General features: G+C 34.9%; 1 protein-coding gene across 2 annotated transcripts; it reads right to left on the bottom strand.

The window, feature by feature from the left end:
- Positions 1–1,610: 1,610 nt before the first annotated feature.
- On the bottom strand, positions 1,611–13,981 carry USP1 (ubiquitin specific peptidase 1). Of its 2 annotated transcripts, XM_016140380.2 has the most exons (10): positions 13,237–13,978; positions 12,202–12,320; positions 10,923–11,159; positions 9,230–9,350; positions 8,549–8,653; positions 7,827–7,987; positions 6,063–6,748; positions 5,228–5,398; positions 4,380–4,581; positions 1,611–3,453 (listed from the first exon to the last, which is right to left on the bottom strand). In XM_016140380.2, the coding sequence occupies exons 3-10, from the start codon at positions 11,090–11,092 to the stop codon at positions 2,718–2,720; spliced, it is 2,352 nt and encodes a 783-aa protein (XP_015995866.1). In that variant the 5' UTR covers positions 11,093–11,159; positions 12,202–12,320; positions 13,237–13,978; the 3' UTR covers positions 1,611–2,717. The 2 variants fall into 2 exon arrangements, with proteins under 2 accessions (XP_015995866.1, XP_015995868.1); XM_016140382.2 differs by lacking the exon at positions 12,202–12,320 and having other exon boundaries at positions 13,237–13,981.
- Between the last annotated feature and the right edge of the window lie 214 nt (positions 13,982–14,195).

Here is a 14,195-nt window from a genome sequence, read left to right as displayed (position 1 = left end):
TATTGATAACTGGTTTGTGAAATCCTAAAACTGGTTTCTAAGGAATTTTCCATTTAGACACCAATAAAAGGGACTTATAAATTAATAAGTAACTTTACGTAATAAAGTTTTTGTCTATGATTAAATATAGGGATAGGTAATACCAGTGACAGTAGCTTTATCTTTGACTCTGAATCTTGTTATACTGATAGTGGTATGAATTTAATGACTCTCACCAACTAAAATGAATGATTCAGTGTTTCAAATTAAACAAGCCAGTCATCATTTTAGTGATCTAAACTGTTAAATTAGAAATCTGCTTTAAAGTTCTTACACCACCATAAAAATAACAATAACTGCTGTTCGATTTTAATATACCAGTTGAATGAGAATTTATATTTTTTGATACTTGCATAGATTTTTATAAAGTACATGTAAAAAGTAAAATTAGTTATAATTGAAATTAAGAGCTAATTTAAAATTATAACTTTATGGTAAGAAACTAATGTGAGTTTTTTTAAAAAAATATATTGTTACATGGCAGTTTTCCAAGAAAGTGCATTGATGATTTCTGGAAGTGTTTTGAACAAGTTTTTTCATTGTAATAGTATAGTAGTATAGAAAGTCATCATTTATACTCTGTCCCTTTGATCTACTGACCAGTTACATGATTTAGAACTGATCAAATTTAATAGTGCCTTCATTCTGTAGTTGATGTTGAAGATCTCAAAAATGTCTGACTCTCCTGAGCACATCGGTGATGGTTGATGCCTGTCTCCTCCAGTCTACCTTTATAATAGGCAATATCATCTCAGATTTCTCCTATCTAGTCAAAGACTGCATCACAGAGAGGTTTTTCCAATGAGTCTATAATGTTGGCCCACAAGGGGTTAACTTAGGAATAATAAAGGTATAATCTTAAAAATATATTTGGGGACAGAGGATCCAGATGAACACTAAGGGAAGAGAGGAATTACGGATGGAAACTCATTAAAAACAAAAAAGGTAACATATGTACTCTCTTCTTTAGGGTAGGAGAAGGGGAGATAGATAGAACCAGGGAGAGAATAACCCTTAAGTCATTTCTCATTAGGTTACATTTATGTAAATTTGTTTCACACAAATCTATGACAGTATCAAGAATTTTAACATAATTATGGTTTCATTATATGTTACTAATTATTTTATGGCTTGGCTCAGAAAAGGCTTCCTCTTACTCTTAAAACATTGGTATACTGAGCACTTGCTAACTTTCCTTGTACTCCAGTTTTCTTTCAACTTTCTCATATCAGGGATCTGTATTAGTTCTTAATCTTGATTGTCCCCTTGAGTACTACTATAGAGGCCCATGCCCTGTCCTAAAACTAGTCCATCAGAAGCCTATGGGTAATGTTCAGGGCTGTTCCTTTTTAAAAGTTCCATTAGTGATTCTGAATTTAGGTGAAAACCATGACTTTTAATATCACACCATCTTATGGAAGAATGTGACTTTATTTAACTATGTAATTTATTACTTGACAGGCACTCATTTGTTGAAATGGGGTGTGTTATTCCAATAGAATTTATATATTCTTTAGGATCATTTTAGTAAGAATGTCCTTTTTACCAAGAATGTCCTTTAACAAGTCATAATTATTTACTAGTTTAATATACTATATTTAAAATGAAAATTTAACTAAGTTTTTATGTGTGCCCAAAGCATCATCTAAAGTTTTCCAGTCTGGATTCCATAAACTTTTGTCTAAAGGATAACTAGGATGCAACAATTCTTATGGAAACTTTCAAGTATGACAACTTAGATAACTAAAAGTACAATTTGAATTCCATTTGAAAATTTCTTCACTCCAGCTGTCAGAAAGTATTAAAGATAATTATGCCTGTTTATTCTCTTCTATACATACATTATACACACATACACATTTTGTTTTAGAGAACCCAGCTGTACCTATTTATGGTAAAAATATGCAAGTAAAAAATTGAGCATTAGTATACAGTTTTTAGGCATTTTAAATTTTATTGACCTTATGATTTTTTAAAAAAGTTAAACTTAAGGTCACACCTCTAAGTTTGATGTACTATATACAGATCGTGCAGAAAATGACTATGAAGAGATTAGTCCATGCCCAAAAAAGATTTACTAGGGTACAGAATCATCTTCATAAATACATATAAAATTGATGTAAAGGACTGTCCAGGCTTTCTGAGAGATTTCTGAAGTGATTCAAGGCACAAAATTTACATCATTGTGAATACACACATATTCTAGACTTTGTGCCTCTAATACAGCCCCCATCAAAAAAAGATCTGGCTTCATGACTTATAAAATTAAATGTACTGAAATGAGATTCTGCTTAGCTGAAAAACCACAGGACCTATAAACATTATGTAGATAATTACTCCAAAATATGGAGATACAAATACAAGTACTTTATTTTTTAAAAGCAAACACAAAAGATAGGTGTAAATTCAAAAGTGTTTTAAATGCTTCCATTTTGGATAATTAAGAATCTATACAAGGTTGTCCCCAGAAGCTAATGCATAACTAGTCTCTACTAAGTAATGAATTCTAAAAATTGACATGGTTTTCAGTAATTAAAATTTCACTATATAAAAACCTAGAGAGACCAATAATATCCAATAGCTTCAAAAGCTAAGCTAAAGAATCTTTGATGTAATCAACTTTACCAATGTTTCTCTGGGTCTGTTTAATATATATATACAAGAAAAATACACTCACTTTATAGTTTCTTATAAAATAGCAAATAAGGAGTAGATGTAGGAGATGTAGAAGGGGAAAGAGAATTCAAAAAGTCCTTCTCTTCAGTGACTTTTACTTCAGAATCATCAAAAAGCAACCATTTCCCCTCATATTCCTTTAAGCTTTGCACTACATATGAAATTTTGTTCTCAAATCCACCAATGTTAATGCCCATTTGGTCACTGGATTCCTTGTTTCTATCAGATTCATGGGTCCCATTAGTATTGTTAGTCTCAGAATTTCTGTTTTCAGCAACTGCTGTACTGCCAACTTTATCAGGGTTAGACGCTTTGTTGTATAGCTCATAATCTGCTTTGCTCTTTTGTCCTCCAAGAAGTCCAACAGCTTCTACGTTTTTTTTGTTCAAAACTTTACTTGGCTGTGGGTTTCCACTGACTCTTATTGACACTTCTTCATTGTCATAATTTTCAATCACACCCCGTGCTTCCTCCTCATTCAATGGTTCAGGCTTACCTATTTCACACATTTGGTCGACCACAAAATTTTCTTTATCTAGTTCTAAACTGTTAAGGTCAGTGACTTTAACAGAGGCAGTGTAGTGCCCACTACTAATTGTAATGCCACTATGCATCACAACCGCAAATAATCCATAGCTGTCGTTGGTTGGCTTTGTACTCCATTCTTCTAGCGACAATTTAAGAGGTGTCAGTAAAGGAGTGTTGATCTTGGAAAGTCCGCCACCATAACAATCAAACCTTTGGGCGAAAAAGAAAAGGTTTTCTGCAATTCCACTTTTTATATACTCAGTTTTACACTCAATATGAAACCAAGTAAAGTCCAAATGAACCCTTAATATTCAGAGCTTATATGAATAAACACAAAATAAGAAACAAACCCCCAATTTTGTACACTTATTTACACAAATAAAAACTACTGAAATAAATGGTAATGTTCAGGTGTTTCTGTGAAGGCTATATTATATATATATGGCATCTTCTCCCTTTTCTTTATTTTCCTAATTTTGTGCAATAAGAAAATAAATGACATTTTAAAAAACCTGAACTTCAAACCAAACTCCTGTATATTTTAGTAGGTCATTTAAATGTAAATATCTCTACCAAGATTTGGAGACAAAAATAAAATAGTACTATAACCAAAAAATATCTAGTGAAAGAAAGAACCATATGTCATTCTTCCGTCACAAGAAAAGTGTACAGAGAGCTCCTGGGAAGCCTTCATGGTAATTTCAAACACCTTATTAATATAGAAAGGAATAAAATCCACAATGACCTGTGTACAGGTCAGAAAGTCAGCCTATCCAAAATGTAACGAGCATTTTTATACTTATAATAGCTTTTAGATATTAAATTTCTAACTACAAAAGAATATCAAATTATTCAAACATTAGTTTGATTTCATGGCTTGCCTAAAAACTAATTTTGCCTTTTTCTCCCCTCAAAAAAATCTTATGTATACAAAATCTGTTCCCTGCTTTAACCAATTCAACTGTATCTAAAAGATGTGTGAAAAAAACATCAGAGTATGTATTCATGTCAAAAGGATTTAAACATGGATTTTTACAGGGAAACTGTTATAAATTACTTCATTTCGGTGGTTTGAACAAAACTTGTCTTATACAGCAGCTCTTTTTCTTCATATAGCTTTTATTTATAATACTCACTCCAAGCCACTAGCAGCAAAGCACTTCAAATGAATGGTTATAACTTCAGGCATTTTGTCAAACAAAAGACTCCGTTCGGCTTCAGTATAATGATGGCAATTTTCACAGAAATATTTATCTTCTCCTACAATCCTCTCCACTGAAGCAAATTGTGAAATTGCCCATCTCAGGGTCTTCATTTCTGTTTTTGGCTCTGGAGAAACTACATAAGAGAATCCTTTCACTCACAAATGAAAAATGTCTTAGACATTTAAAAATTAAGTTTCACAAAGTTCCCCGTTCAAAATTAGCATGCAATTTTCATTAACCCTCCCAAATATTTTTTTGTTTCAGAAACTCTTTTGTAAGTTCACCCTCAACAGTGCACATATCTTTTAAATATTTATATTTGGTCAACCAAAACATATTTAGGTGATCGGGCAGGAAAAATATGACAAACCTAGTCTCTGACTCAGTATAAGGCAAGCAGTTTATATTTAACAGCCTACTTCCAATATCTGAACAGGTAAACCACTCTCATGATTACTTCCTGAAACATTTTCATACTTGTGTGATTTGTACTATACTAGACTCAAATATGTAATTAATAAAAATATCCTCAGCTCTGAAAAATTCAGGTACCCAAAAGTTAACTTATCAAAGCATTTCATTTTCTCATTAAATACTACATATCAAAATAAAGATGCCACAATTTTCCAAATGCTATTGAACAAGTGAAGCCATATGTGCAAATTTTATTGTACCAAAGACAAAGCCAGCTTTTTCTCAATAATTATACAAGCTGTTAGACTATGCTTGTTGAAGAAAACATTATTACATGGTCCTTACAAGATTCCAATTTTGCTTACTTTCAGAACTCTCCTCTACTTTGGAAAGCTCATCTTCTTGCACTGGCACACTGATGTCTTGAAAATCTTCTCTTCTTTCTGTTAAACTTTCACATTCTAGGCAACGAGTCCTTAATACCAGCTGACCTTGAAATAATTTCTCTACTAGCTCAAAACCAATTTGCTCTGTGCCTAAAACAAAAACAGGAAAATTAAGTCTATACAATAGATTAGTTCTTCAGCACAGCCCAAATAACAGATTCCACTTAAAGCGTAACGTCAATAAAAGGGTGATTTTCATCTCAGCTTGCTTATCAGCATTTAGAGGGGTGGGCCTCATTCATGAAATGTAAATTCCCTGTGAAGAGTTACTAGTGTCTAAAAAAGTAGAGTCACAATTGTGTCTTCCTTCCCCAATAACACCCCTTGTTGAAAAACCCTAAAATAAGGGTGACACTTTTGGTAAAGCCATAACCACATCAATATTACACATTTTCCCTGAGATCTGTAGATCTGGAAGAAACTAGACAGAAATACAGTTCAACGAAAGTGTTAACTACTTACTTCTCTACTTTAAAAATTGCATTTACTTAGTGCAATATCTTTCATGAGTTTTTATCAAATACTGAACTCCCCTAGTTTATAAACCATAAATTAACATTACCTTAAGACTGAGATTCATATATGCACAAAAATACATCTAACCACAGTGCTTAAAACACAATTCACATTGTTAAAATTTCTCTTTAAAACTTTAGCTAGATTTATGTTGTACATGTATCTAAGTAGAGGAAATTCCAATTCCGCAACTGTTAATCCGCCTACCTATCAATGTCTAAGAATAAATTATACTGACCTTTGTTTATGGGCTTAACTTCATTACTATTAATGGGCTTAACATTATTCCCTGAAGGTTCAAATCCACAACCATTAGTTGTGTCATCATTTTCATACTTCTCAGAGTCCTCTTCAAAATCATATTCATTTTCTTTAGACTGTCCTTTGGATCCTTGGTTTGTTATTTTCCCCAGACTACAGAATTTAGAAAGAATGCTGGGTTGCTTAGTTGCAGACTTTAACCAATTTATTTTAACTCTTGATTTCTTTTGTGAGGGTCTTGCACTCTCGTTTTCAGAAATGTACTTGGGAATTATTTTAGGAGGAATCTCTAATGTATCACCTGTAGCTTTTCTTTTTGATCTGGTTTGTCTCTGGTTATCTTCCAATGACTGATGTTCCTTGGATACCTTAACTTTTTTCTTCATGTTACCAAATTCATTGTCACTTTTTCTTTTCCCATTTCCTTTTGAGAGTTTTTCTTTATAGTCTTCAGAATGCCTCATGTTATCCATCTCTATGCTGTTAACATGAATTTCCTCTTTCTCATGAGGTTTTTCTTCTACTTTGTTAGGTAATTCTGCCACATTTTTTACTTCTTCTTTTTTTAGGAGTTGGCATGTTTCCTGAATGTTTCCCAAAATACACTGTAATACTTCCTGTGCATCATGCTGTAGATATCCTTCATACATAGGGTTGAGTTCCCTATAAATAAAAATTTCCATTTTATATTAGTTTTGAAGATATAATACAAAAAAAGAAAACCTTCCTATGTAGAAATTAATGCATTTTATAGGAATATAACTATTTTAAAAATCAAAACACATTTATTCAGCTAATCTGAAATTTACCCAAACTTGTAACTAAAAGGAAAAAGAAATTTTACCTCATTATCACAATTACTTTTATCTCTTTTCTGAATATACTGTTAATAGCTTATATGTTTAGCTTGCCATGTACCAGGTTTTATTCAAAATTGTTTTTATATTATGTGTATAACTCAATTCTCACAATAACCCCGTGAAGTAGGTATCATCGTCACGTCACCACCATTTACAGATAAGGTAACCTGCCCAACGTCACAGAACTAGTTAAGACACAAAGCCAGGATTCAAACCTGTTCTTAGCCACCATGCTATACTGCCTTCTAACAAATGTGTATCAATGTTTTATTCCTAAGTCTGTTCCTAAACAAAATGACTAAATTTTTAAACATTTAACCTACAACATTTTGGATAAGGCTATTTTATACATAGGATAAAGTTTCATTTTTTAAGACAATATCACCAAGAACTCTAATCCAGTTAACAGTTCTCTTCTAAATACAAACAAAAATAGAATATTTGGAATTTAGAGTTCTTATGCGTAATACATATTGAATACAGACCTTTAATTCACAATCTGAAATCCTTAGGATCAAATGTGTTTGGGAATTCAAAATTTTTCAGATTAAAAATGTGGCACATGAATAAAATGTGTATCACCAACATGATAGGGGGCAGTATCACCTAAGTAAACACATTACTACTTCTATAAGAAAATGTATGAATATTCACATTAAAGTATGAATAATGACTAAAAATAATCTCATAATTTTGAAATGAATTTAGTACCAACCTTATGAAAAATGTTTAGTTTTTGGAGTCTCTGGGATATTAAGGACTATAGATCTGTAGTTTCTAGCTTCCTTGCCCTTTCTTGCCATTTGTTCATGTATCACTCTGCTCCAAAGAGAGCAATAAGTAGCTAAATTGGAATCCTAAAATTATATTATAGGCTATACCTGAGTGTGTTAAGCAGTCGCCTTGGCTGAGTAGCCAGTTCATCAGTATACTTCTCTGGATTTAAAAGAAAACTAGCCTGAAGCTGTTCAACTGAAATGATCAAGGACTGTAAACTGCATATTAGTTCATAACTTGCCAAAGAATCTTCTTTACAATTTCCCTGTCAAGAAAGAAATACACAAATCAATATTTTTATTTATGAACAAATTAAGTACCTTCTCCCTAGACTTTGTCTCACTAGATAAAACTAGCTTTTTAAAATTGTTTCATTGTAACACTAATTTTATGGCAGTATACAAATAAGCCTTTTAAGAATTACAAGAGTATTTTTTGGTTACTTTCTATTCTGTGGATGATACTGGTTTTCTATATATAAGTCAAAGGTTTCTTTAAATTTTAAAAATGAATCAATTGGAAAATAACAGATGAATAATAAGTGGTACAGGATATGATAAATTGTGATGGTGGTATACAAATGACAATGTTTACTGTTAAACAATAAAGGACTGGAGAAGACATTCTAATAAAAGGGGACAATCTAGTTAGTTAGCTATCCTGCAAGAATGAAAAACTGCCTTTCTGACAATGTAAGATACTGAGAAATTTAGTTCTCAGTTATAGTTATCTTTATCATCCTCCCAAATCCTGTGTATCTATTACTTTTTTCTAAGTAAATTTCCATAAATTTACTTTTAATAATATTTTTATTTTTATTTTTTACCTTATCTTTTTGATTGGCTTCATCTTTGAGAGCTTCTTTCTTCCTTGAAATAATATTAAATAAGTGCTTCACTCCAGATTTAAAACCGGGACAAAAATATAATACCTATAACAAGTGAGATTTTGAGTACTTACTGAACAAACAACAACATACCTAAGGTCATTCAAACACTTTCATGCTTTTTGTAGACCACTTTTAAATAGACATTACTTAAAATTCTGAGATTAAGATTTGTATCAAAAATTGTTCTCTATTTCATCATCGTAGCAAACTGTCTTACCTCACTGGCAACAAAGCACTGAGCCTAGCAGATGTTGCTAAGACTTATGGTTATAAGGGTACAATATAAAACATATAGTTCCAAGTGTTAAAATACTTATCACTATAGCACCAGGAATTGGGCAGAAAAAATTTTGGCCATCTTCCACTTAACCAAGTTCTACTCAATTCTGCTATTCCAATCTTATGTTATCACTTTTCTTTTTTTTACTCCAAAGGAAGTTTCTAACACAATTTAGAATCATTATTATTATTTAAGCCAATCTGGTTTATCTATAATCAAAGGTAAAAATAATATCAACCACTCAAATCCTCTAATAATGTGAAATTCTCAAAAACATTAAATGCTATATCATTCTTTGCCTACTAAAATTGTATTATATAGCACAATTGTTAATTTACCTGAAGTATACTATTAAGATAACAAGTATTGCCGAGATTATTCAGTCCCACAAATGGTAACAAGTTTTCTCTCTTCTCACAGTTTATAGGTGAGGACTGTGCTGCAGGAACAACTTGATCACTATTAAGTACAGAGGAGAGGAGAAAGGTATAATGATGTAGTAGTATCTCAAAGAAAAAAGTGGAAATATTACTTCTCTAGATTTACTTTCCCCAGAAGTTTATGATCTGAAAAGTATATGTAATTTACTCAGATGACATTTTAAGAAATCTGTATACGTGCAAAAATTGCTATACACTCAGCATAAAAAATTTTACAAGTACTTTAAAAACATTACTACACTCAACAAACTTCAAAATAATTCCATTAAGAGACTATTAATCCCATTTTACAGAGTAGAAAATTAAGGAACTTAACTCATTTGTTAAGCCAACAGGACACTTTAATCAGGTAGAGCTGACCCTTGAACTATGCAGGGGTTAGAGGTACTGACTTCCCCCACCCCATGCATGGTTGAAAATCCCTGTATAGCTTTTCACTCCCCCAAAAGTTAACTACTCATAGCCTATTGTTGACTGAAAACCTTACCAATAAAAAAAAAGGCAATTGATGCAATATTTCAATATTTTGTTATACATAAAAATTACATATGGCATTCTTACAATAAGGTGAGCTTGAGAAAGGAAAATATTAAGAACATCATAAGGAAGAGAAAATACATTTACAGTATTTACTGAAAAACATCTGCATATAAACCTGTTTTGTTTAAGGGCCAATTGTAGTTTAACTCTCAACAGAAATCTGGAAATAACCTGATTGTGACAATATTTGGGAGAGGCTACACTATCTAAGCAGTCAGATTCTATTAATAAAAGAATAAGAGGAAAGAGTCTATGAATAGAATTATACAGTGGTTCCTCACTTAAAAATGAATTGTTCATTGTTCAAGTTTATAATTCTATTACCTGACTTTAACAAACAGTAGGTCATAACAGCATTTTTACTTATTTTATAGCTGCTATTACTTTAGTACCTCGAAGTGTTTATAGGCATGAATGCTGGTAAACAAAAGGTTCACATACGATCTCCTAAGTCGATTACTGGTAAATATTATGAAATTACACATGAAACCAAATCCACTTTAACCATACAGATTTGTTGAATAGGAAGCTAGTATAAACTCCAATTAGAACAACTACTGGTGGAATAAAGTATTCCAATTCAGTCACTGAAGGATTTGCATAAAAAAGCATTTATATTTGTTTAATTATAATTTATAACTATATGCACCAAGTTTTGATAATTCACATAGTAGGTATGACTATGAAATTTAAATATCTCAGGTAACTGTCAAGTGTTTTGAACCAAAAAAGAATCACCTATTTCTTTACTCTTACACAAAATGTGCTGCACTATAATCAAGGTAAATTATAAAACAATTTTAGTCAGTATGTCTCCAAATTAGTCAAACTGGCTGAGCACAATGTAAATGAGTTAACATTATGGATAGGATCCCTGGGGGGAACCAACAGTTTTGTTGTTCCTACTTCATACCACTAGATTTGTCTCACAAATGTATTTTTTGCCTCTACTGACTAGCAGGTGAGACTGTCTGGAAGTATCAATCCAAGTTCACTGCTTCTTCATTGATGTGGAATTTTAAAAGTACAGAAATACATTTAAGATACATACATTTCAGACCCTCTATATTCAGAAGCTTTTTCTTCATTTTCTTGAGAATCTGTGAAATCCAAAGCTCTCTTAGTTTCCTTTTTCTGAAAAAACTTCAAGGAAAGTCGGTTTTTCTTTGATGGACTACCTCTTGAAAGCCCATTACTTTCATTAGGTATGACACCAGGCATTTTCTCTTCAAATCTCAAAGTTGACAAGTATTAATTTATACACAGATACTATAATCACCGATCATATCTGTTAATCACAGAGAAAAGGTTTCATTAGTTTTCAGTGATGAGCTGTAGACAATAAAATCATCAGTTCTGAAAACAAATTTACCCAGAGATAATACTAATTAGAACTCCACATTTAAAAACCTAACGCCTGGCAATAATAGACACTCAATGTTCTTACGCCTTGCCATTTATCCTTAACTTTTCTTAACACACACACAAAAAATCAAATACTGAGTATTAGCCTATTAGATTAAGGGTCACATTACAAAATACCCTATTTTAATAGACCTACAGTAAAGTAGGGATTATTGAGTAAAACCTTAATTTTTATTACTTATTAAATTATTCAGAAAATACTGAGCAACTACCATCTCTAGTTATAAAGAAGACAGGAAACAGGGATGAATGGGAAATCAAGGGATGCTGAAATAAGTAAGTCTTCTTTCCAAGCCTTTTCTAGTTATTAATATGAATACATGAAATAAAGTCTCTAAAAAGTCTGTAAGTTCACTTATACCTAAAAACTTGAGTGTAAAGTAAAACATGAAAGTTGGGATAGTGGTGCACTTTGTAAGAAAAATTGCTACACTCTATATATAAAATTCTGATGCACTAGAAACCACATTACTGATTTTCCAACCATTTTTTTAAACTGTAGATTTTAAAACGTAGATAGAACGTAGGAACAAAGAGTATTTGGTTTGCCTTCTGCAACCTTTCTTCCCAATTTTAAACTTTCGGATTAAAAAAATGACAGTATTTATGGTAGTTATTTTTTACATCAGCCCTATTTTTTTTATCAGGATATCTGGAGGAAATTATCTGGCTACAGTATAACCAGAAATTAGAACCCAAAAGCTCAGCAAATGACTTTAAAATACAGATACTGAATAATACCATGAACAAAATTCATTCAAATTCACTCTTACTAAGCTTTTCACTAGATTTCCTCTGGTCTGAGAATTCATACGGAACTCCGCAGTGAAACCGTATTTGAGACTGAACTCAGAAATAGCTGGAAAGTTGATCAATTTCCCCATCCCCTCTCCAACTCAACTTACTCTGCTAGCCACTTGCTGCTACTGATGAAACGCTATCATGAATGATAAACCAGCCTGCGCTTGTCAGGGATCTCTAAGCATTAATACTTCTCGAAAAAGGTTTTTCTTGGGAGACAAGTCTAAAAAATGATGGAAACTGTATTAGAGTAATCGGACTCAACAGAAGAAAAAATAAACAGATGAAATAACAGATTATCAATCCTAATCAATAAACCAACCCTCCCGGCTCCCTCAAAGCAATGATAAAACATTTACCATTCCTAAGAATGTAACATTTTACCAGGTACCATATATTAAGCTATACTATTTCTTACTCCTTATAACTAGGAGTTGTTCATAAAAAAGTTTCTCCTATAAGTCTATATCAAATTTCGCAGAAAACATAATGAATCGGACATTAAATGTTCTTGAGCAAATGACAGCGTGAACACTCAGTTCCATTAGTCTTAAATTCTTTCCTTTGTAAAATGACACGACTCTACCAATTTTTCACACACACACACAAAAAATGCAAAACAAGAACAACATCCTCGACAAAGGTTTAAGACACGTGGAATTCCAAATATTTCTAGAAAAAATAGAGTTAAACTGTGCGGTAAAATTTAGCAATTACTGACACAGGATAACGTGAGTGCAAATATTTCTTCTCCCTACCCGGCAGCACTACGAACGCCAAGAGAAAGCGAAAAATGACGAGATTATGTTGATGTTTGTGCCCGTCAAACTCAGCGCCGGGCACAGCGGGGGGCTGGCTAGTAGCGTCCTTGGCCCGAATCACAACTCCCGGCCTCACACCCGTGGGGTTGGCCTATTTACGCCCAGCCCGCACCTGCCTTCCCGAGCCCCGAGCCGCGGCAGGAGGGGGCGCCCCACCCAGTGCCCGGAAGGCTCAGCTGGCAGCTTGGCCAGGGCGCAGCACCAACACGGTCCTGGGGTCTTCCCCGCAAAGCCGACGCGGGTGTCCCAAAGGAGCTCCACTCGGGGGCCGGCCCAACTTGCCTCGGCACCGGCCCCTCCGTTCCAGGCCCTCCTTACCTGGTCATGGCCCAAAGCAAGGTCCGCGGCGGTGACGCCGGCAAGTCCAACCGGGACAAGTGTGAATGCGACAGATGAGACCTTGCCCCGAGCCCGCGGAGTCCCAGACCCGAGGAAAGCTGGCCGGCTCACCCACCTCGCGGGGGAGTGACCATTCGCTATCAAGAGCGGGAACCCGGGCCGCCGCTCGGTCCTGCCTAGCGCCGGCACCAACTACATTCCCGGAGCAGCGCCCGCCCGCGCCTGCCCCGGGATAGTGAGGGGCGCAAGAACTAGTCCCGCTGGCAAAGCGCCGGAACCGCTAGGGTCTTTCCCACTCCACCACCGAGGGGAACTTGGCGCGTTTTCCTCAGTCTCAGGACCCCCGTGTTTTAGCCTCCGCCCGCGCCAGCGCTGCGATTGGAGGTGGCGTCCTTCGAAAATGCCGGTTCTAGTCTCCACGCTGCAGAGACGCGAAAGGTATGGGCCGCCTCGCGACCGCCACTCTCCCCCCTGTCACGCATGGGCTCCGGAACCAGCTGGAACGGTAGTTTCCTCCAAGATCCTAACGGGTTCTGCAGTTTCAAACAGCGCAGGCATCGTCACGGGCAGCTCCCGCGGGTCCTTGCTGAGGGCGCGCACTAGGAGCTAGAGGCCTGGCTGGCGGGCTCGAGCCTCACATTCCCCCCACCCCTTTTTTATTAACCATTAGTGCGCGCGAGTTGAAGGAAAAGCGTACGGGTCGGGAGACGGGACAGAGAGGATATGGGACGCTCTCCTTCTTTGAGAAGGAGCCGCCAGGTGCTCAAATCCACCAATCCATGATGAACAATTCCCCCCCACCCTGTTCCCACCCACCAGCCAAAAGGAGCCAATCAGAAGTACCTAGGCAAAAAAAAGTCAATTGAATGGGCGGGAATAGAAAGTCCAGCCAATACCAAGGAGAAGAAAGGAGGAATCCAGCCAATCATTGTTAGACA

This window comes from Rousettus aegyptiacus, unplaced genomic scaffold, assembly GCF_014176215.1.
Source record: "Rousettus aegyptiacus isolate mRouAeg1 unplaced genomic scaffold, mRouAeg1.p scaffold_m13_p_1, whole genome shotgun sequence".
NCBI classification, from domain to species: Eukaryota; Metazoa; Chordata; class Mammalia; order Chiroptera; family Pteropodidae; genus Rousettus; species Rousettus aegyptiacus.
The sequence above is the reverse complement of the archived record's forward strand: the minus strand, read 5'-3'. Positions and strand labels throughout refer to the sequence as shown.